The following is a 23,916-nucleotide window of genomic DNA, read 5'->3' as shown; positions in this document are numbered from 1 at the left end:
TGCACAGCTCATAAAGTATAAATGCTATGTAAACTTCCTGTCTGGTACTAATAAAGAGATTTCCACCCCCCCCCTCCAAAAAAAAAAACAAACAAACCGGTACATAGATGATTTCTATCAGAAAGAAGGTGTGCGCTGATCAGATAACCATGAACCCTGCAAAATGACAAAACTGTTTTAAAACTCTTTGTGGGGAAAGTTTGGTAACATAGTAGATGATGGCAGAAAAAGACCTGCATGGTCCATCCAGTCTGCCCAACAAGATGAACTCATGTGTATACCTTACCTTGATTTGTACTTGCCTTTTTCAAGGCACAGACCATACAAGTCTGCCCAGCAGTATTTCCCACCTCCCAACCACCAGTCCCGCCTCCCATCACCGGCTCTGGCACGGACCTTATAAGTCTGCCCTCCACTATCCTCGCCTCCCAACCACCAACCTCTCTTCCCCCACCTGCTCCGCAACCCAATTTCGGCTAAGTTTCTGAGGATCCATTCCTGCTGCACAGGATTCCTTTATGCACATCCCACGCATGTTTGAATTCCGTTACCGTTTTCATCTCCACCACCTCCCGCAGGAGGGCATTCCAAGCATCCACCACCTTCTCCGTGAAGAAATAGTCTGCGCATGCCTGCTGCAGACTACCAAGGTGGAAAGAAGTGTTTTCCTGCTAGCTGAGATATTTTTTTTGGTGGTGGTGGGGGGAGAACACTTGGTGCCCACCCACTTCTTTCCTAGGCCCACCCAAATTCTGTTGTCTGGCTACGCCCCTGGTGGGTGGTCAAAGAAGAAATCTGCCTGTCACTAGCACCGTAAAAGACCCCAATGAGCTGTATATGTAGCTGTTTTCCCCAAATACACCGTATCATCTTGCAATCTTATAGACAATGATGCAGTATGCCTCAGCTGGAAGCACATGAAGGAACTTTGTACACCACCGGGTAACATTAACATCTGAAAAATGGCCTGCGGTAGTGTAGACGCATGTTTTGGGCACGCGCAGAATCATTTTTCAGCACCCCTGTAAAAAATAGATGTGTAGCAAAATGAAAATTGCCACACGTCCATTTTGGGTCTGAAACCTTACCACCAGCCAGTGACCTAGTGGTAAGGTCTCATGCGGTAACTGGGCGGTAATGGTCTACGCATGGTCCGGTGCATGTAGTGGGCGCACGTAAAAAATGAAATTACCACATGGGCCATGCGGTAGCTGGGCAGTAACTCGGAATTGCCACGTGTTGGGCGTGCATAGGCGCTTACGCAACTTAGTAAAAGGACCCCTAAGATATTCATTCTGCAAAAAGCAATAGAAACAAGGCCCGATGGCAGGTTGAATCTCATGTACTTTAAAAAATTCAAAGGGTCGTGTGGGTTTGATTCATAATTTTAACATTTTGCGTTACAGCTGTTGATTATATTTTTACTTGTCCATACAAGCCTAGCTTTGCCACGTGTTGTTATGTTTTTATACATGTGACTGTATGATAAACAGGTTTGCTAGCAGAAAAAAAGGTGAGGGGTCTGGGAGGGGGATGCAAAGTGTTTGCTTATCTGTAACTTGAATGTTTCTGAGTTGAGCACATTGCTAAAAGCAAAATAACACATTCAGATTGTATCCTTTTGAAAGAAACAAAGGCCTATTTTCTTTCTGTGGATGGCTAGAGAGAGGGAGGGGGGCTTGTGGGTGGATGGCTAGAACAAAGGAGGAGGGAACTGCAGGTGGATGACTTAAAGAGAAGGAAGGGGGCTGCCCTTTTTGAAACAGAACTGGAATTTCCTGAGTTTAGCTTGGGGCCAGGGGCGTAGCCAGACAACAGATTTTGGGTGGGCCTAGGAAAGAAGTGGGTGGGCACCAAGTGTTCTCCCCCCACCACCACCAAAAAAAATATCTCAGCTAGCAGGAAAACACTTCTTTCCACCTTGGTAGTCTGCAGCAGGCATTCGCTGAAAACTGAGCATGCGCAGGTGCCGGTATCATGGACAGTAATGTTTTCGTTACCATCAGCTTCAACTGGTGGAGTTTGGGATACCCACCAGCTACCACTAAACGTATGCTACTGTTGAGTGGGCCTCAGCCCTAAGTGGGTGGGCCCTGGCCCACCCAGGCCCACCTGTGGCTACGCCACTGCTTGGGGCTGAGCAAAATTCAGCTGCACGTTTTCTTTGTGGAGCCCATAAATATGATCATGCTATGCTTCTTTTCCTCAAGCTATATTGGCTAGTGCTTATTACACCAGGGGAGAGGAGATAGCAGTATGATCAACAAGGCAGTTCCAGAAACAAGAGAAGAGCAACATATGTTCAGTCAGCAAAAACTTTAATTCATATGTGATGCGACATGGCGCCATATTTCGTCAAGAAGCCTGCCTCAGGAGTCTGTTGGTAATGGGTAACAAAATATGGGTAGTCAATACCAAATAGATGGTTACAAATAACTTAATTAGGCTTTAAAAAGTCTGTGCAGAATGCAGATAGAAGAAATCTTGAAAGACGGCACTATAAGAATGCCTGGAGCTTCCAAAGGAGATAGCAGTATGACCAATAAGACACTTCCAGAAGCAGGAGAGCGACGTATATTAAATCATTGAATATACCTCGCTTTCCTGTTTTTTCTGGGAAGTGCCTTGTTGGTCATACTGCTATCTCCTGATAGAACAAATGTTGCCCTCCTCTTGTTTCTGGAAGTGCCTTCTTAGTTATACTGTTATCTCCTTTGGGACTCCTACTGCTTATTACCACATTTAAAAAAATTATGTGCCTTGCTAATAAGGCCAACTTCTCTTAGATAAAGGATTCCCACCATCTCATTCTTCCAAACCCAAAGCAGGTGCATTATGAGTCTGCTAGGTATTCTCAATTTTTCTTTCTGGCACTTAAACTTTCAAATGATCTCCCTCCCTCATTACACTCTGAGCAGTCCTTTGAAAAGTAAGGTTCTCCTCAAAACTCATTAATTTAGCATTTGTAAGGGAAAAGAGATGGGATTTAATATACTGCCTTTCTATGGTTTGGATCAAAGCAGTTTACATTTTACCTACAGGTACTTATTTTGTACATGGAGCAATGGAGGGTTAAGTGATTTGCCCAGAGTCAGAAGGAGCTGCAGTGGGAGTTGAACCCAGTTGCCCTGGTTCCCAGGCCACTGCACTAACCATTAGGCTACTCTTCTACTTCTCCATTTGATTGTTGATTATTGGGCATGATTAGGACAGTTTCTCCTCTCTCTATCAATTGTGTGCATCCTCTTCCTATCTCCTAATTATGTTCTATTCCTGATCTTTGTTTTAGAATGTACACTGCCTTGACCTGTACACCAGATAAGGTGATATAACAAATGTCTATTAAACATGTGCAGTGCCATTTTAGGTAGAAATTGAGATGTACAGGTTGGTGTATCTCAATTTTTCACCTATATTTTAGCATAGAATCTGCCAACATAGAGCCTATTCTAAAACACAGGAAATGGATGTTTATGCACACACACACACACACACACAAATAAATATATATCTATATCTATCTATATATATATCTATATTAGAAACCAGCACATAACAAGGTTTCTTTGTGATCTTAGAAACATAATCTGTTCACGTTGCCAGTTTGGAATTTTGGAGGTCAAAAACCACTGAGGGATAAAGGGGGGCAACTCCCTTTCCCCTCCCCAATCTTTGGTACAAACTTCCACAGTATTCTTGCAAGGTTGTGCAAACAATGAAGAAGTTTGGACAACACATGGATCAAGTGTACTAAGAGACGCATGATACTGGAAGAAAACAGAATAGTTGTTCCAGAGGCAGTGCCTGTGGAAAGAGTTGGAATGGTCCAGGGTCATTAATTTCCAAGAGGAAAAGAGGGTGGAGGGAGGAAACCCAGCTTGGAGGGATTGAGTACAGGCAGCTGACTGGGAAGAGAGGCTGATGGGAGCTGAGACTGTTTGGGATAGGGTTGGGGGTAGGTGTGTATTGGGGAAAGAGAGTTTTTGGTGACGTGGGGTTGGAAGAGAGAAGATGGGCTGAGGGAGAGAGAGAGAGAGTCTACATAAGAACATAAGAAAAGCCATACTGGATCAGACAAAATGATCCATCTAGCCCAGTTTCCTGTTTCCAACAGTGGCCAAGCCAGGTCACAAGTACCTGGCAGAAACTCATAATGGCAGCATTCCATACTACCAATCCCAGGGCAAGTAGTAGCTTCCCCATGTCTGTTTCAGTAGCAGACTATGGACTTTTCCTCCAGGAACTTGTCCAAACCTTTTTTTTAAACCCAGTTATGTAAACCGCTGTTACTACATCCTCTGGCAAAGAGTTCCAGAGCTTAACTATTTGTTGAGTGAAAAAATATTTCCTCCTATTTGTTTTTAAAGTATTTCCATGTATCTTCCTTGAGTGTCCCTTAGTCTTTGTACTTTTGGAAGTAGTACAAAATCGATTCGCTTCTACTTGTTCTACACCACTCTGAGTGTGCCTGAGCAGCTGGACTGGCTACATCATTGATGAGGGCCCCAACCTCACCCCTCCTTATAACCCAGGGTTCTAGGCAACATCTGCTCTATATCCATCACTAGTTCTTGTTCCCAGATTGAATTCTTTTTGACAATGTGACCCCCAGCTTCAAAAATAGTGACAATCACTTTCTTAAATGGTTTATAATGCAAAAGATCAAAATTTGATATTAAAACATAAAATGTATAAATTTGATTTATTTAATATACTGCTTGAGCCTACACATAGGCATAGAGCAGTTCAGACACAAATATCTATACAGATTCTTTCTGTCCCAAATGGTCTCCAAATCTAAGTATTATTTGTACCTGGGGCAATGGAGGGTTACGTGACCTGCCCAGGGTCACACAGAGCTGCAATGGGAATCAAACCCACTTCCCCAGGATCTCAACCCACTTCCCCAATCGTTAGGCAACAGCAGGAATTGAACCCAGTTCCCCAGGTCCACAACCTGCTGTGCTTAACCATTAGGCCACATACAAATAACAGAAAAACACTGGAGAAACAAGTTTACAATACAAAGTTAATTCATAGAGTATAAGGGGGGAGGGTAGCCACCAGTTTCAATAGGTCAGAGTGAAAGAATAGCTTAATGGTTAGTGCAGCAGCCTGAGAATCAATAGTAGTAGTAGAAACCAGGTTCAATTCACACATTTATTTGAGTGTGTCAGGTTCTCAGGTTCAGAGCCCACGGGGCCTGCAGGCACCGCCCAGCGAGCCGGAACACACGGACTGAAACACGGGACTGGAATTCCCCGGACTGGAGGACACAGGCCTGGAACCCCGGACTGGAACACTGGACTGGAATCCCCCGGACTGGAACACTGGACTGGAATCCCCAGGACAGGAGGACACAGGACTGGAACACTGGACTGGAGCACACCGGACTGGTCCACACAGCTTCACCTGCACTTAGCTACTAAGCCCCCCAGGAGTTGAGCTCCTGGGTTTGAGTAGCTGGCAGGACTTACTGGACGACACCGGGACCAGGACTAGAACAGGCTGTAGCTGAAGTGCGCCTAACTCCTAAACTGACCAAAAGTGTTCCTAAGCCCGGCACCAACCAAAGAGCTCCTGAGCCCTCCACTAACAGCAGTGCTCTTAACAGAAACTAACAGGGGTGCCCCTAAGCCCTACACTAACAGAAGTGCAGGGAAGCCACAAGGGAAAAGGAAGGGAAGACAAACGCCAGACCTAACACTGGTGCTTCCTAAGCACCAAACTGCAGCAGCTAAACATGGGTTCTCACCCCGGTGCTTCCTAAGCACCCAGCTACAGCAGCTAAACACAGGTCACGAGGAAAAGCGGGGAAAGCACAAGGAAACAAGCAGGAAAGCCAAATACCCAAACAACAAAAGGTGCTTCCTAAACACTTATAATAAGGGTGCTCCCAGCACCAAACTCCAGCACTGCACTAACATCAGTGCTACACACCGTAGCAAAAGGGAAAGCAGAGTAGCCAAAGGGAAAAACAGGGAAGTCAAACACACAAGTCACAAGTGCACACTGCACTAAACTAACCTGGACCTAAAGCAAGTAGCCAGAAGCAAACGTTGCGAAGGCCCTGAAGGAAAGAACACCACTTCCTTATCAAGGCCCTCCCTGATGATGTCACACTCCCTAGACCCAGGCAACAGCACACTGTCCCAGAGAGCACACTGAAAACCATAGAGGCCCAACCCACACCAATGCAACACCGTGAAACACTTGAAGCCAGTACACCCAAAGAGAGTTAGAGCAACTCAGACTACACCCACAGCTGCAGTGAAGTGAGACAATTAGCCCCATGCTGGCAGCAGCTGGCACAGAGAGAGAGAGAGCTAGCTCAAACAGGACAGAAAAACAGAACAGAAGCCAGCTAAAAAGCTGACCCCCAGGCACAAGGTAAGTTTGAGAGGGGTTCTGACCACGATCATAACAGAGTGTTATAGTGATGACATAATTCCTTATAAATCTGCTGACAGCAGTCGGAAGGATCTTTACGCCACTTCCGTTCTGCATGCCTCAATTGCTTTTTATGTAACCGCAACTCACCATGGTACCATAGTTGAGATTTTGTTGTAGAAACCTTTTTTATACAAGGGTACTATCTCATCAAATTTTCTACCTGGAACAACATCCCATGCTTGTACTTTATCTTCTAAAGTTTGGGTAAGAAAATTACCAGGGAGAGCTGTGAATAGTGGAATAAGCTGCTCAGGATCAATAATACTCAAATTTCTGACCAAACATTCATTACTAGATAGTGACTCCAAACACATAGATGCCACTGTAGTTTTAAATAACACAACACTATGGTCCGTCCAGGAATAAAATATCTTCTTGAAGTCTGTTAACCCTACCTTAGAATATTTGTGCAGTTGAACAAGGCCTATGGTATGTCGTCCTTTACAAATACCTGTAAACCAGGGTAAATGGTTTGAAAATTGATGTATTAAAGATGAATTGTTTGTTTTGCCTGAGCAGAATAGATAGGGTCAATTGGTTCTATTTACCATCATGTAGTATTTAACTTTGTTTTACTTCTAGGTAACTGATGAGGGAGTAATAGCACTGGTCAGTGGGATGTGCTCAAAGAACTTAAAGGTACTGTCATTTATATGCTTCTTAACTTCAAATTAGCAAAGAGATTGAATTAGTGTTGTACCCTTAAAGTAAAATTCTCACATGGTTATTTTCATTTTATATTCCACTAGTAAAAAAGGTCCGTTTCTAACACAAATGAAACGGGCGCTAGCAAGGTTTTCCTCAGAGTGTGTATGTGTGAGAGAGCATGTGTGAGAGTGACTGTGTGAGAGAGAGAGAGTGAATGTGTGAGTGTGTGTGTGTGACAGAGAGAGGGTGAGTGTGGGTGCGAGTGTGTCTGTGAGAGAGAGTGTGTGTGTGAGAGAGTGTGAGAGTATGTGTGCGATACACAGACTCTCTGTGAGACCGAGAGAGTGTATGAGATCGAGAGTGTTTGAGAGTGACTGTGTGACACATAGAGAGTGAATGTGATACAGTGAGAGACAGTGTGAGAGAGTGAGAGAGAGAAAGACACTGACTGTGAGAGAGAGAGAGTGTGTGTGTGACAGAGATACCTCCCCCCTCCACTCTGGTCTCAGGACCCCCTCCCCTTCTGGTCTCAGGACCACCCCTCCCCTTGTGGTCTCAGGAACCCCTCCCTCCCCCCCTCTGGTCTTAGGACCCCCTCCCCCCCTCTCTGGTCTCAGGACCCCCTCCCAATGTCTCATTTTTTTCCGTACCCTTCCATCCAGCGACTTCCCTCTTTCTCTCCCCATCCTTCCACCTATCTCCCCTCTCTCCTGATCCTTCCATCTAGTGTCTCTCTATCTCTCAACCCTTTTCTGTTCATTGTCCCTTCTCTCTTCACATCCTTCCAGTCTCTCCCCTTTCTCTCTGCATCCATTCATCCATCTCCCCCTTTCTCTCCCCATCCTTCCATCGTGTCTCTCTCCCCATCGTTCCATCTGTTTTCCCTCTTTCTCTCCCCATCCTTCCATCTGTCTACCCCCCTCTCCCGATTCTTCCATCCCGTGTCTCTCTCTCTATCTCCTTCTTTCCATCCAGGCCCGCCCACCCAACACAGACCTGCCAAGTCTCCCATGAAACACGTGGCGCCAGCTCCCATTTCCGGCCACTGCTGCTTCTCCTGTTGAGCAGCAGCGGCCGCTGCAAAAACAAAAACAGCTGTTTTTAGGAAGCATGGCACCGCAGGCAGCCATCAGGCATTGGCTGTCGGCTCTGCAGCTGCTCCTCTTGCCTCTCACGTCGCTGCGCTCTTCCGGGGTCGTCCTCCAGGGGCAGTGATGTGAGAGGCGAGAGGAGCGGCTGCAGAGCCGACAGCCAATGCCTGATGGCTACCTGCGGTACCGCGCTTGCTTCCTAAAAACACCTGTTTTTGTTTTTGTAGCGGCCGCTGCTGCTCAACAAGAGAAGCAGCAGTGGCCAGAAATGGGAGTTGGCGCCACGTGTTTCGCGGGAGGCTTGGCAGAGCTATGTTGGGTGGGCGGGCCTGAAGGGAAAGTGGCTGGGCCTGGGCGGCGACCTCGGGGGGGGGGGGGGGGGAGCAGTGGCTGCGGCGACCTCGTGGGGGGTGGAGGGGGGAGCGATGGTGACCTTGGAGGAGGGGCGTGGTGGCGAGGGCGGCAGGGGCGGGGCCTCATGCTGCTGTCGTGTGGTTGGTCAGTGCTGCATGTGACGTCAGCCTGGGCTTCGGAGCCTAGCAGACCAACTCAGCCACGAACACAGGCAGAAACAGAACGTTAGAGGTGAGAATTATTATATAGAATAGGTAGCACCTAAAATCTTCTTTTTTTTTAATGTTCTACATTTTGTTTAATTGTTTTGGTTATTTCAAAGTCTTCTAAATCTTAACCCTAGCTAAGATACTTTTCATTTTTTGATAATGTTGCTGTTCATGACCTGTGGTGTTTAATGGGATATAGAAGCAATATCCAGCAGTATTAATACCGCCCTTGAAAGAATGGTAGTACATTTTATGGTCCTCAGTGCTGCCCTTCTCCCTCAGCACATACTTCCTCTCTAAACAGAATTATATAAGGGAGGAGGAGCAGTGCTGGGCACCATAAGCATGCATCTTTGCTATAGCCCACATTGCCATTACTTGTTTCTTTTCATTCTGCCCTCGGTGCTTTTAAGGATTCTACCAGGTACTTGTGTCTTACGCTGTTAGAAGAAGGATACTGGGCTAGATGCACCTCTGGTGTGACCAGTATGGATTTCTTATATTATGCCGTTCCTGCCAAGGTCTAGAACAGAAGTTGAGGTAAGATGAAAAAAAAAAAGGTATGGGAGAACAGGAGTAGTGAAGAAGATTAAAGAAGGTAAAAGGATTGAGAGGATGAGAAGAAAGAGGAGGATTTGAGCTAGCAGGGTGAGAGATGAAGAGAGATGGGATGACAGTTGAGGGAGTAGTTAAAGAGGTAAGGGAAAATAAGGGAGATAGGTAGAAGATGGAGGGATAAGTTAAAGCAGAAGAGATGGAAGAGGCAGATGTAGGGATGAGAAAAAGGTGAAATACAGGAGGGAGCCAAGAAAGGCAAGCTGAGACTTGAGCTGGAGGAGAAGAACAGAAGTGAAGAGATGATAAATGGAGGTGAGGCAGAGAAGAGAAATGGAAAGGTTTGAGATGGAGGAGGAAAGGATGAAAGACATTTGAAAGGGGTGGAGAGAGAAGAAGAGCCAGGATCAAACTTGGATTGTGAGCCCTCCTGGGACAGAGAAATATCCACTGTATCTGAATGTAACTCACCTTGAGCTACTACTGAAAAAGGTGTGAGCAAAATCTAAATAAATAAATAAAATTAAACTAAATATAATTTGGTAAAGTGAAATGAAATTCTAATAAAAGAGGAAATAATAAACAAGTTTAAATTGGAAAACACCGAGGACAGCTATCATAAAAAAAGACAACAAAAATAGAAAAATGTTTTCAGTTGTATCCTGGTTCATGTGAGTTTTGAATCCACAACAAAGAGAATGTTCTTCACAATGTGGAAACTCAAATGAATGAAGCAATTCTTCCCAAGGAAAATATTTCGCAACCTGATACAATCAATGGTGCTAAGCCATGTTGACTACTGCAATGGAATCTACGCGGGATGCAAAGAGCAAGTCTTAAGGAAACTTCAAACCACTCAAAATACGGCAGCAAGACTCATCTTTGGAAAAACACGTTTTGAAAGCGCAACACTCCTTCGCGGAAAACTACATTGGCTCCCAATCAAAGAACGCATCACCTTCAAAATCTGCACTATGGTTCCCAAGATCATCCTTGGTGAAGCACCGGTGAAGAACCTAATCAACCTACCAACCAAAAACATCCGCATCAGCACAACAATACCTAAACCTTAACTACCCAAGCTGCAAAAGACTAAAATACAAATCAACCTACGCATCCAGTACATCAGTACACAGCTATGGAACGCACTACCAAAAACCTTGAAAACCACCTATGACCACCTCCAATTCAGAAAAAATTTAAAAACCCACCTGTTCCAAAAGGCTTACCCCCCCCCCCCCCACCCAACTTAAATGCCTGAAATCAGCGACACTACACCATCACAGTTCGTATTGATCACCAAACAATCTCATCTGTTCTTACTATCCTCTATACGGCCCCACCACATGTTCCTTCATGTGGTCCCTACCCTTCCTACCCCAACTCAACCATTATCTGTATTTGCTTTCTCCTCAGTCTATTAACACCTCTCCGGTATCATGTAAGCCACATTAAGACTGCCAGAGCCTGTCTTAGGCCGAGGCGGCCACATAGGGCCTCGCGCTTAAGGGGGCCTTGCGCGGCGCGCCTCAGTCAGCCTGAGCCTCCAGTCCTCCGTTTCATCCCCGATTCCCTGGTGCTTTAAATTTACCTTGCTCCACCTCTGACGTCTGCGCAGTGTCAGTGAAAGCGCTGCCTGTCTGACGTCTCTCCACCAGCCTTCCCTTCGCTCGTTCGTTCCCTCTGTGTCCCGCCCTCGAGGAAATGATGTCAGAAGAAGGCGGGGCACTGAGGGAACGAACGAGCGAAGGGAAGGCTGGTGGAGAGACGTCAGACAGGCAGCACTTTCACTGACGCTGCGCAGACGTCGGAGGCAGAGCAAGGTAAATTTAAATAGTTGAACAAGAAGCGAGACGAGGGCGGGCAGGTGGACATGGGAGCGGGAGGGATAGGGAGAGAGGAGCATTGACAAGAATGGATATGGATGGGAGGGCAGGGCCCAGGGAGAGAGGATTAATTGCTGAACATGGAGAGGAGGGAGGAGAATTGCTGGATATGGATAGATGGAGGAGGGAAGGGGAGAGAGGAACAAGGATGGAGATGAATGGTAGGGCAGGGCCCAGGGAGAGAGGATTAATTGCTGGACATGGAGGGGAGGGAGGAGAATTGCTAGATATGGATAGATGGAGGAGGAAAGGGGAGAGAGGAACAAGGATGGAGATGGATGGGAGGACAGGGCCCAGGGAGAGAGGATTAATTGCTGGACATGGAGGGGAGGGAGGAGAATTGCTGGATATTGTAATAACTGTAATCCCGGTAGCAAACCCTCAGGGGGTGGTAGGCTCCCTTCAGCAGTCCACAAAGTCCTTCCAGACGACACAGCTTTTAGTTCCAAGCAGTTTATTTCTCCTCCTCCACAAATCTCAGTTCAAGGGGGTTAAGGTCCCATTCAGTTTCAAAACAAAGCAAAAAGAAAAAAAACCTTACATTTAAATCCAAATTCTCCCAGTTCCAACCGCCTGGGTTTCAGTTTTCAAAGTCTTTCCGCTTGGGTGGTTGCAGAATGGCAGTACACCTCCCACAACACAGCTACTTGACTCCTGTGACCACCCACTGCCTTCAATCCCCGCAACTCTGCCCCAGAGTACAATTACAGTGCATGTCAACCAGTTCCTCCAAACCTGGTGTGCTGGGCCCTCCAGACTCTTCTTCCTCCAAGCACTCCATTAACTCTGCTTCTCTGCTAGGTTGTTGGTTAGAGACCTCCTCCCCCTCCCAGGTGGAAGGAATCTTTTACTGATTTCTGACCCATGGGAATTGAGCTTTGTCATCACGGCTCCCCCTTGTGGCCCTCGTCTGCCATAGCAGCCACTCTTTCCAGTCATTTTCCCCCTCCCTTCCACGTGGTGTCCCTACCGGGTTTTGGAACCTACCCACCCCCCCCCCCCCCCCCCCGATTCCTTCTCTCATGGCCTTGTGGGTAATGTAGTCTGGTCCCATACCTCCTCCTGACCTGCTTAGACCCTCCAACCTCCTTACACCCCCCCCCCTTCAAATAATTGCGACTCCCTGCTTCCTCCAGGCTACTTACTGGGGAGTTCGCAATTTGGGACAGGGCGTCAGCGTTCCCGTGAAGCTTCCTCGCCCTATGCTGTATCTCAAAGGAAAAAGCTTGTAACGCTAAATACCAGCGGGTGAGCCTGGCATTCTGACCCTGCATTTGTTGGAGCCATTTCAGAGGTGCGTGGTCAGTAATCAACACAAAAGGATTGCCCTGCAGATAGTATTTCAGAGCTTCTTTAGCCCATTTTATGGCCAAACACTCCTTCTCTATAACAGCGTAATGCTGTTCTGCCGGGTACAGTTTCCTACTCAGAAAAAGGACAGGGTGCTCCTCCCCTCCAAGCTCTTGGGATAACACAGCCCCCAATCCCGTCTCTGATGCGTCTGTTTGTAACAGGAAGGGCTTCTCAAAATCTATTCCTTTTAAGACCGGTTCCTGACACAGGAGGTCTTTCAACATTTGGAACTCACAACGTCCTGCCTCTGTCCAATTTAGGACATTAGGGCAACTTTTCCTAAGCATGTCAGTTAGGGTGCTTGATCTCTCAGCAAATCTAGGGATGAATCTGCAATAATATCCTATCAGACCCAAAAACCCCCTTAATTGTTTTTTGGTGTGGGGCAGCTGAAAATCACGCACTCCCTGCACTTTATCCCTTAGGGGTTTGATAACTCCCTCTCCCGCAATGTATCCCAAGTATTTTACCTCTTCACTAGCAAACACGCATTTCTTTGGGTTCACTGTTAGGCCTGCCCGCCTGAGAGATTCTACAACAGCTTTGACCTTGGGCAAATGGGACTCCCAATCTGAACTAAAAATGACAATATCATCCATGTACGTGGCTGCATAGTCAGAATGCCACCTCAGCAACTGATCAGCCAATCGTTGGCAGCACGCCGCTGCCCCATTTAACCCAAATGGCATTCGTCTAAATTGGAATAACCCTATAGGGGTGCCAAAGGCTGTTTGGGGCTTAGCCTCCTCTGTCAGCGGCACTTGCCAATACCCTTTCGTAAGGTCTAAGGTAGTTAAATACTGGGCACGCCCCAGTTTGTCAAGTAAGTCATCTATCCGGGGCATGGGATAGGCATCAAACCGGGATATGGCATTCACCCTTCTGAAATCTATACAAAACCTCTGGGACCCATCACTCTTTGGTACCAATACTACCGGACTGGACCAGGGACTAACCGATTCCTCTATGATACCTAAGTCCAGCATTTCCTGTACCTGCCTTATAATTTCCTTCCTCTTAAATTCGGGTGTTCTATAGGGCCTTTGCCTTACAATTCTACCAGGCTCGGTGATGATATCATGGGAAACCAAATGGGTTTCCCACAGGTAGGGAGTTGATAACATCCTGAAACTCCCCTATCATTTCCCTTAGTCATTGCATCTGCCCAGGGGATAGAGACCCTCCGATAACGGGTTCCACCCCCACCTCCTGTACATCACTCAGTTGAGGACCCAACTCCTCTTCAGGGACTACCACAAACCCTTCTCTTTCTATCCACGGTTTTAATATATTTACATGGTACGTCTGAATCCTACCTTTCTCATGCTTTACCTGATATGTCCAGGGGCCTACCTTGGCAGTTAGCACGCATGGTCCCTTCCACTGAGAAGTAAACTTATGGGGGTCCGAGGCCACCATGACGAGCACTTTATCTCCTGCTTGAAATTTCCTTACTTTTGTGCCCCTGTCATAATACCCTTTCTGGCTCTCTTGGCTCTGCCCCAGGGTATCCTGAGCAAACACCGTGACCCTCTGAATCCTTGCTCTTAACTCCCTCAGGTAGGTACTAACCTCCCTCGGCTCTTCCTCTCTCTCAACCCACGCCTCCTGAATTATATCCAGAATGCCCCGCGGCAATCGTCCAAAGACCAATTCAAAGGGGGACACCCCTAGGGATGCTTGGATATTCTCCCTACATGCCTATAAAGCATAGGGTAACAACTGGTCCCAATCCTCATATTGCCTTTTCAAGCCTTTCCTTAACATCTGCTTAAGGGTTTTATTAAATCGCTCTACCATCCCGTTTGTCTGGGGATGATAGGCAGCTGTGGTAACATGGCGTATGTTAAAAGCTTCCCACAGCTCTCTTAACTGTCTAGATTTGAAATTGAACCCTTGATCCGTAAGCATTTCCCGTGGGAACCCCACTTCACAGAAAAGCTTGACCAATTCTATCGCTATACCAGTAGCCTTTATATTCCTCACTGGGAAGGCCCAGGGAAACCTAGTGGCCCTATCCATGATTACTAAAATGTACGCAAACCCCTAGGTGTTCTGATGAGGGGCCCCACAATATCCATAGCCATACTTCGCATAGGTTCCCTAATAATAGGCAATGGTACCATAGGTACCTTGGGAGGGTATCAGTCCACCAACCGCTGACAGGAGGGGCAACTTTGGCAATAATTCTGGACTTCCCTATGTACACCGGGCCAATAAAAACGCTCCGGCACCTGTTTCAACGTACTCTGGGAGCCCTTATGCCCTGCTAAAGGATGATCATGGGCCCCTTTTAGAATAAGGCTCCTAAAAACCCTGGGAATTACCAGCTGTCATCGCACGGGTCCCCCCACCGGATCCTGTATTTCCCGGTACAATAATCCCTCCTCCACCCGAAAACAGGGAAAACCACCTGAATGCCACCCTTCCACTTGTTCCCAGGCCCTTTTTAACACCGGGTCATCTGCTCCTGGCCAAAAGAGGGAAATCTCTCCACCACCTCTTGGGGCCTCCATGGCATAGACTCTCCTTCCCCCATCCTCCTTAGGGTCCTAGCCCGGCTATGCCTCTGCCCGCCGTGTTTCTCTAGCCTTCCTCCCTTTACCCGGTTCTCCTATTATCTCCTCATGGAAAGGGAAGAGCTGACCTGCTGAATCCTCCCCCCTATCCTGAGACTCATCCCGAGCCTTCTGAGCCCGGGTAGTCACCCACCCTGTGACCCCTTTCAACCCCCGCCCAAACAGATCCCACTCCCTCCCCAAAATGAGGTTAAAAGGCAGTTTTGGCAGGATCGCCACATTAAGCCACCCTCTCCCCAGAGGGCTCCGTAGTTGGATCCTGAACACAGGATAGGCTGTTGAAGCCCCATGTATGCACCTAATCCAAATCATTCCTCCATACTGTCCTCCCTCTTCCCCCACGGATGTGCTCTGGATCTTATTCCACAGGGCCTGGGACATCATAGACTGATTGGACCCCAAGTCTAACAGTGCCTTAACTGTCACTCCTCCCACCTGAACCTCCAGGAAGAAGAAATCCTCGGGGTCTGTTCCAATATGTCCCGCAAACCCTGGAGTATTGTGTTCAGTACTGGTCTCCGTATCTCAAAAAAGATATAGTAGAATTGGAAAAGGTACAGCGAAGGGCGACGAAAATGATAGTGGGGATGGGACGACTTTCCTATGAAGAGAGGCTGAGAAGGCTAGGGCTTTTTAGCTTGGAGAAGAGACGGCTGAGGGGAGATATGATAGAAGTGTATAAAATAATGAGTGGAATGGATCGGGTGGATGTGAAGCGACTGTTCACGCTATCCAAAAATACTAGGACTAGAGGGCATGAGTTGAAGCTACAGTGTGGTAAATTTAAAACGAATCGGAGAAAATTTTTCTTCACCCAACGTGTAATTAGACTCTGGAATTTGTTGCCGGAGAACATGGTACGGGCGGTTAGCTTGACGGAGTTTAAAAAGGGGTTAGATAGATTCCTAAAGGACAAGTCCATAGACCGCTATTAAATGGACTTGGAAAAATTCCGCATTTTTAGGTATAACTTGTCTGGAATGTTTTTACGTTTGGGGAGCGTGCCAGGTGCCCTTGACCTGGATTGGCCACTGTCGGTGACAGGATGCTGGGCTAGATGGACCTTTGGTCTTTCCCAGTATGGCACTACTTATGTACTTATGTACTAGTCTTTCCCTACACTCCTTCAGCATATGGCCCGGCTTCCCACATCTAAAACACCTTCTTCCCCCTGGACTGGGACCCGGGTCCCTACGACCCTCCTCCCTTCTCCCACTGGTCCCCGTATTAGCATGAGTACTCCCCCCTTGACCCATACCCTCTTTGCTACTAGGCAGAAAGGGGTTAGTAGGATGTCTTCCTGCCTCAAAATACAGTTCAGCTCCTTGAATCACCCCTTCCAATGAGCGCACCCCTTGCTTGATAAGCCACTCGCGCACCGGAGTGGGTATGGCAAACAAAAACTGTTCCACTATAATCTCCTCCACAACCTGTTCTGCAGTCTTCTGCTGCGGCTCCAACCATTTATAGGCCAAGTCTTTCAGTCTCTGGGCAAACGCCCAGGGCCGCACTTCCCTCCCCTTAGTAGTCTCCCTAAAAAGTCTCCTATAATGGTCTCTAGTAAGACCTAATCTATTTTTAATGGCCGCCACTACCTGCTCATAATCCATGGAGCTGTCCGCAGGCATGGCCCTTTATGCAGCCAGAGCTTCCCCAGCTAGGCTTCCCGCCAGTCGAAAAGCCCACTGTTCTTTTGGCCATTGCACTGCCCTCGCAATCCTCTCAAATGTAGCAATAAAGTCATCCACATCATCACCCTCCCCCATTCGTCCCAAAGAAAAAGGTCCAAAAGGAGTGGTTCCTACCCCCATGGGTAAATCGGCCACTGTACCAGGGGCTGCAACTTTATCCAACAGGCTCCCTATGGCTTGCATCTGACCTTGCACTGCCTGGAACAGAGGTACATGCTGTTCCTTGGCAGCTTCCACCACTTGCTGCAAGGCCTGTTGAGCCCCCTCCTGCTGCTTCTGAAACTGCGCAGCCATCCAGTGAAGCATCTCTTTCTGCTTCATCCTGCCAGTCTGGAGTAACCTGAAAAGAAAACCAAAAACACCAAGTGCGATACCACTTTTTTTCCCCCACTAATTACTAATTTTTACTGCTCTTCTTCCACCACTCCCCTTTTCCACAACCCCGCCTGGGTTCCCTTGTATGACCTGTGTTCCCCCCTTAGCTTCACACTTCAATCCAGCATTGATTCCCCTTCAGGCACCTCTTACCTGGGGTAACAGCTGGTCTTCACTTTGCTAAGGGTGGCCTTGTCAGCTTCACTCCGGCTGCTCCGTGGTAGCTTCAATCTGGTCCCATCTGCGGTACCACTGTAATAACTGTAATCCCGGTAGCAAACCCTCAGGGGGTGGTAGGCTCCCTTTAGCAGACCACAAACAAAGTCCTTCCAGATGACACAGCTTTTAGTTCCAAGCAGTTTATTTCTCCTCCTCCACAACTCTCAGTTCAAGGGGGTTAAGGTCCCATTCAGTTTCAAAACAAAGCAAAAAGAAAAAAACCTTCCATTTAAATCCAAATTCTTCCAGTTCCAACCGCCTGGGTTTCAGTTTTCAAAGTCTTTCCGCTTGGGTGGTTGCAGAATGGCAGTACACCTCCCACAACACAGCTACTTGACTCCTGTGACCACCCACTGCCTTCAATCCCTGCAACTCTGCACCAAAGTACAATTACAGTCCGTCAACCAGTTCCTCCAAACCTGGTGTGCTGGGCCCTCCAGACTCTCCTTCCTCCAAGCACTCCATTAACTCTGCTTCTCTGCTAGGTTGTTGGTTAGAGACCTCCTCCCCCTCCCAGGTGGAAGGAATCTTTTACTGATTTCTGACCCATGGGAATTGAGCTTTGTCATCACGGCTCCCCCTTGTGGCCCTCATCTGCAATAGCAGCCGCTCTTTCCAGTCATTTTCCCTACCGGGTTTTGGAACCTAACCCCCCCCCCCCCCCCGATTCCTTCTCTCATGGCCTTGTGGGTAATGTAGTCTGGTCCCATACCTCCTCCTGACCTGCTTAGACCCTCCAACCTCCTTACAATATGGATAGATGGAGGAGGGAAGGGGCAAGAGGAACAAGGATGGAAATGGATGGGAGGGCAGGGCCCAGGGAGAGAGGATTAATTGCTGGACATGGAGGGGAGGGAGGAGAATTGCTGGATATGGATAGACGAAGGAGGGAAGGGGAGAGAGGAGCATCGGAGGGCAGGGCCCAGGGAGAGAGGAGAAATTGCTGGACATGGAGGGGAGGGCAGGGGAGAGAGGAGAAATGTTGGGCAGGAATGGAGGGAAGGAAAGACAAAGGAAGGAGATGCACATGGATGGAGGGGAAGTGAGAGAGGAGAAAAGCTGGACATGGATGTAGGGGAGGGGAGGAAAGTAGATGCACATGGATGGAGGGGTGTGAGGAGAAATGCTGGATATGGATGGAGGGAAAATTGCTGAATTTAAGGGCTGGATCGGAACACTTTGAAGGCAGATGCTGAAACTGGAGAAAGATCTGGTAGCGCCTTGGAAATGTTGAGTAGTAATAGTAGAGCTGGTGGGGTGAGGCGGGACTAGTGCTGGGGAGACTTATACGGTCTGTGCCCTGACAATGACAGATACAAATCAAGGTAAGGTATACACAAACGTAGCACATATGAGTTTATCTTGTTGGGCAGACTGGATGGACCGTGCAGGTCTTTTTCTGCCGTCATCTGCTATGTATGATAGGGACAGGGCTACAGATGGTAGACAGGACACAGGAGGATGGTGGACATAGTGAGAGAAAAAAATATAAAATGGAAAGAAGACACTGCATAAAACAGAAGACACAGGGACCAAAGTGAATAGAAAAACTAAATGATCAGACAACAAAGGTAGAAAAAAAGTATTTTATTCAGAATTTATTAATTGGAATATGTCAGCTTTTGGAAATGTGCATCTGTGATATTTTGCATGTAAGTTTCAATTTTTCTAGTATTGCTGCATGCTGAGTCTGATTTCTTGAGGTAACTTTCCAGTTCAGTATTTTGCCTTCATATCTGTTGTGTCATGTGTTTTTCATGTGTGATCAAGGTGCAGTATTCTGCTAGCGTGTAGTATTTGCAGCCCTTTTGGTTTTGTTTTGTTTTTTCACGAGGTATTGTGTATTGGTGTTTTAGAGCCTGGTGTAATTATAGTTCTGCCTTTCCACGCATAAGGTTGTAGCTCGTCCTGTCCTTGGAATTAGTGCTGTTATGGTTTGGTAAGGTTATGAGTGTGTTTTTGCACAAGTTTGTGTATAGTGTTTTGCAGTGGAGAGATTGTGTGTCCGCACCTCTGACCCCCCCCCCCCCCCCCGGGGTTATGAGAATTGGAACTAGGCCCGGAGGGAAGCAAGCAGACAGATGCGTGAAAATGCCACATTGTTGGCCGCGGCTCTGGAAGAGCATAGGGAGCAAGGTAGAGGAGCGGCTGTGCCGGATGAACCTAGGAGGCAGAGCCGGGGAAGAGGTCGGAGGTATCCCTTAGGGAAGAACCAGTGTGCATACTGTAAGCAAGAAGGCCACTGGAAGGCGGAGTGTCCGGACAGGGGAAAAGGCCGTGGGCGAACGGAGCAGCAGGAGTGGCAGATGGCTGCGGAGGCTGGTCAGACCCACACAGCATGAAGGCACCGGGAGGGGATCCCCACTGACCCTCTGGTGGAAATTCAGGTGGGGACGCAGCGAATGAAAGCTCTGTTGGATACCGGGGCCCAGAGGTCTGTCATAACCACAGCAATAGCCCCCGAAACTAAAGATACCATACCGATAGTAGGGGCCTCGGGAAAATCCATCACTGCGCCTCTGTTGAAGGAACGACAGGTCCATATTGGAGGAAAAACAGTCTCTCATCAGTTTATACACATACCTGTATGTCCCGTTCCTCTGATTGGGCGTGATTTGTTATGCAAGTTGCAAGCCACCTTAAGATTCAAAGCAACGGGAGAAGTTGAAGCCACCTTTGAAGAGCAACCAGTGTCCCTCATCTGTCCTGTCCAAGAGGAATGGCTGTAATGCCAGTCCTCCAGGATTCAGTTCTGCCCAAACTCCAGGGACACTTGCCATCAGGGTCCTTCTCTGCTGAGCGAACTCGGTGTTGTCGGTGTAGCGGCTGGCAGTGGCAGTGACAACCAGAGGAGCATGTAATTGCCATTCCTCTTGGACAGGACAGATGAGGGACACTGGTTGCTCTTCAAAGGTGGCTTCAACTTCTCCCGTTGCTTTGAATCTTAAGGTGGCTTGCAACTTGCATAATAAATCACGCCCAATCAGAGGAACGGGACATCCAGGTATGTGTATAAATTGATGAGAGACTGTTTTTCCTCCAATATGGACCTGTCGTTCCTTCAACAGAGGCGCAGTGATGGATTTTCCCGAGGCCCCTACTATCGGTATGGTATCTTTAGTTTCGGGGGCTATTGCTGTGGTTATGACAGACCTCTGGGCCCCGGTATCCAACAGAGCTTTCATTCGCTGCGTCCCCACCTGAATTTCCACCAGAGGGTCAGTGGGGATCCCCTCCCGTCAGGAGTAACACTAATTGTAGTGGACTTGAACTGAATAATTTCTGGGGAGTGGGGGTTTCATGATAGCATTGTGCTTATTATTTCAGTCAGTTTTTCTGTACAAGTTTAGCTTCATTTGTCTTTATTTGAAATTTCATAAATAAAAAATTTTCTAAAAATTGAATAATCTTATCAATGGGGTGTAGCTGGGGCGGGGCTAGTGTAACCTAGGGTTAAAGAAATAATAAAAAAATACTTACCTGGGCTCTGGGGGTTCTGGGGACACGTTGGGGTCAGGTTGGTGCTGTTTGGAGCGCTCCGGGAGCAATGTGGGCCAGGAGGAGAGAGTGCCGTCGTTCTTCGGGGCCGGGGTGGGTTGAAGGCGCTGCCAAAGGCAGTGTTTAAGTTTTTTTAACTCCTGGGGCGATGGAGCGCGTCCCCGGGAGTGAGAGGCTACCAATGGCGAGAAAAAGAGAAGACTCGGGCCGGATTTCGGGCCCATGCAGTAGAGGAGCGCTGAGAAGAGGGCTGCCGGTGGAGAGGACGTCGTGGGAGTGACGTGCGGGCGTGCATGAGGCAGCGCGCCTCATGCACGAATCGCGGACGCGTGTTTAGCGTGTAGGCCGAAGCCGGGGCCTAAATTTTGGGGCCGGCTTCGGAGCTTTTATATTTTAAGCTCCGTTTTCGCCCCAGGACATGCGGGACCGGAACCGAGGGCAGGCATCGAGTGTGGAGAAAATCTACAATAAGGTAAGGGGTTTTTTTAACCTAAAATTTCCATTTATTTATTTTTAAATTGTGTAAATATGGGTTTTTATTTTTTAAAAATCAGGGGTTTAAGTTTTTTAAATTTGGTTTTTAGATGTATGATCAGGGGATTTTTCTTGATTTTTCTATCAGATTAGTTTTTTTAATTTAAATATTTTTAGGGGTTTTTTTGGAGGGGTGCTAGTTTGAAGGGGTTAATAAAGGGTTAAATTCTTAAATTCGACAGGGTAGATTAAGGAAGGGGTATATTAATTTTTGAGATGGGTTTTACAAATTTGGGTAGTTTTGGAGGGGTGTTAGAGGGGATAGTGTGCGGCGGATAGGAAAATTGGGGTATTTTTAAAATTTAAAAGTATGGTTAGATGGAGGATTCGGGGTTTTAGTTGCAGGGAAAATTTGGGGTGTTTCGGAAGAAATTGGAAGGAGTTATAGTTTAATTTTATAATTTCCCATTAAACTCTATGGGAAATTATATATCCAAATGGAGATTTTGCTGTGCTTCTCAGAATTCCGCTGGTCAGCAAGAGGGTTTAGAATGTTGGAAAAGGCTTGGGATTGGTCAGTAATGCTCGGAATCCCAAGCCAAAGCTTGGTCTCCTAGGAGATGAGGCTAGCTGACAGTTGCAGAGAGAGGCTGGTGGCTGAAGAGAGCGGAAGCGCAGCTCAGTGTGGGAGAGTTCGTGTGGAATTGTTGGTGATTGGAAGTTAGAAAGTGAGTTTGGTGTGATAGTAAAAAAGTTTGAGGGTGATAGTGAATTAAAGGGAAAGCCAGTAAAGGGGTTTCCATATCATCATGCTGATCAATCCATAGACTGGTGGGTTGTGTCCATCTACCAGCAGGTGGAGATAGAGAGCAATCCTTTTGCCTCCATATATGTGGTCATGTGCTGCCGGAAACTCCCCAGTATGTTCTCTATCTCAGCAGGTGGTGGTCACACACAGCAGCAGCTCTGGCTAGGTTTCCAAGCCTAATCTTTAGGTTTTGTTGAGTACCTGGGGTTGAGGGCTCTTCTTGAGCAAGTGCAAACCTGGTGGTGCCAGGTCCCTCCTTTTCTCCCCCCTCCCGCTGGCTCCGTTAAAAAAAAAAATAAAATAAAAAATTTTAGACGTCCTTAAGGGCGTTTATTTCGACGTTTATTTAAACGTTTATTGCAGCTACTCACTGGGACACCAGGTCGTTACAGCTCGGAGCGAGAAGCAGGTAATTTTTACCTTTTTATAGCGGGCAGGGGGTTCCCCGATTGATCTCCACGTGGCCTATGGCGTCGGAGGGCGAGGGCGCAAAGAATCGCTCCCCGGACCGCGTGTGCGCTTCTAGCGGGGATGTGGGGGTTTTAAAGTCTGATTCGCCCTTGTTGGGTGTCAGTTTGGAGGCCGGTCAGTGTCCCGGGTCTGGTTTTTCCCGCCATAAACGCCCATCCCCCGCTGCTCACCTCCGCCATCTTGGCCGGCCACTCTGCTCGGACGGCTTCTTCTTGGGCCGCCCTTGAGCTGGGAGACGTTCATGCCATGGCCGCCCTTGATTTGGGCGACGGCAAAAAAGCGGCTAAAGTTAAGCGCCGTTCTTCCCGCGCGGCTCCTTCGCGGAGTGTAACGCTGGACGCCATCTTGGATGCGCAGCATGTTGCTCCCCCGCTCTTGCGAGCGCCGGTTGAGGGTGGGTCTAGGGCTGTGGCCCAGGCTGCTGAAATACACAGTCTGGGGGGTTTCTTTCCCGAGTTTATTTTGCTGCTGCATCAGGCCTTCCTTATGCAAAACGCTGCCCCTTCTCCCTTGTCCGGTAACGGGGTTGAGGCCCCCGGAAGTAAACACCCTCGGGTGGATTCCCAGGCCTTAGAGGACGCTGTTTCCTCTGATGTAGATGAGGGCAGCGTATCTGAGTTCTCCCAACGGTCCTTTGGGGATTCCTTGGAGGAGACGGATTCCCGCTCGGATGGAGCGGATGACCCCTCTGCAGCGCGGATCTTTTGCTCAGAGGATTTGCCCAACCTGTTACTGCAGGCCATGAGCATTTTGAAGATTTCCTCGCCAGAGGACGTCTCTCCCTCAGCCCCTGTTGGCTCTGCCATTATGCTGGGGACGAAGCGCCCGCCTAGAACCTTCCACGTGCATGATGCCATGCACACCTTAATTTCGGCTCAATGGGATGTCCCGGAAGCGAGCCTCAAAGTGGCTAGGGCTATGTCCCGCCTCTATCCTTTGCCTGAAAGTGAACGTGAGGCCTTTATTTGGCCTACCGTGGATTCTTTAATCACTGCGGTGACTAAGAAAACGGCGTTGCCGGTGGAAGGTGGCACGGCCCTAAAGGACGCCCAAGACAGAAGATTGGAAGCGGCTTTAAGGTCGTCCTTCGAGGCGGCTGCCTTAAGTTTGCAGGCCTCAGTTTGCGGCTGCTATGTGGCCAGAGCGTGCCTGACGATGGTGCAGCGGGCTTCCCCCTCGGATCCTTCCTTGAGGGCTGACTGGCCGGCCCTGGAATCGGGCTTGGCTTATTTGGCAGACTTACTGTATGATG

General features: G+C 48.0%; 1 protein-coding gene across 2 annotated transcripts in view; it reads left to right on the top strand.

Moving 5' to 3' along the window:
- AMN1 (antagonist of mitotic exit network 1 homolog) overlaps positions 1-23,916 on the top strand; it is a 625,623-nt gene that overhangs the window by 377,268 nt on the left and 224,439 nt on the right. The window contains exon 5 of one of the 2 annotated variants that reach the window (XM_030215495.1): positions 7,036-7,092. The exons of the other annotated variant lie outside the window; for it this stretch is intronic. Coding sequence (XP_030071355.1) covers positions 7,036-7,092 — 57 coding nt within the window. The remainder of the gene's footprint in view (positions 1-7,035; positions 7,093-23,916) is intronic. 2 annotated transcript variants of the gene reach the window in all.

Source organism: Microcaecilia unicolor, chromosome 9 (genome assembly GCF_901765095.1).
Source record: "Microcaecilia unicolor chromosome 9, aMicUni1.1, whole genome shotgun sequence".
Taxonomy (NCBI): Eukaryota; Metazoa; Chordata; class Amphibia; order Gymnophiona; family Siphonopidae; genus Microcaecilia; species Microcaecilia unicolor.
Note: the sequence above shows the minus strand (reverse complement) of the source record. Positions and strands in the feature narration are given on the sequence as shown.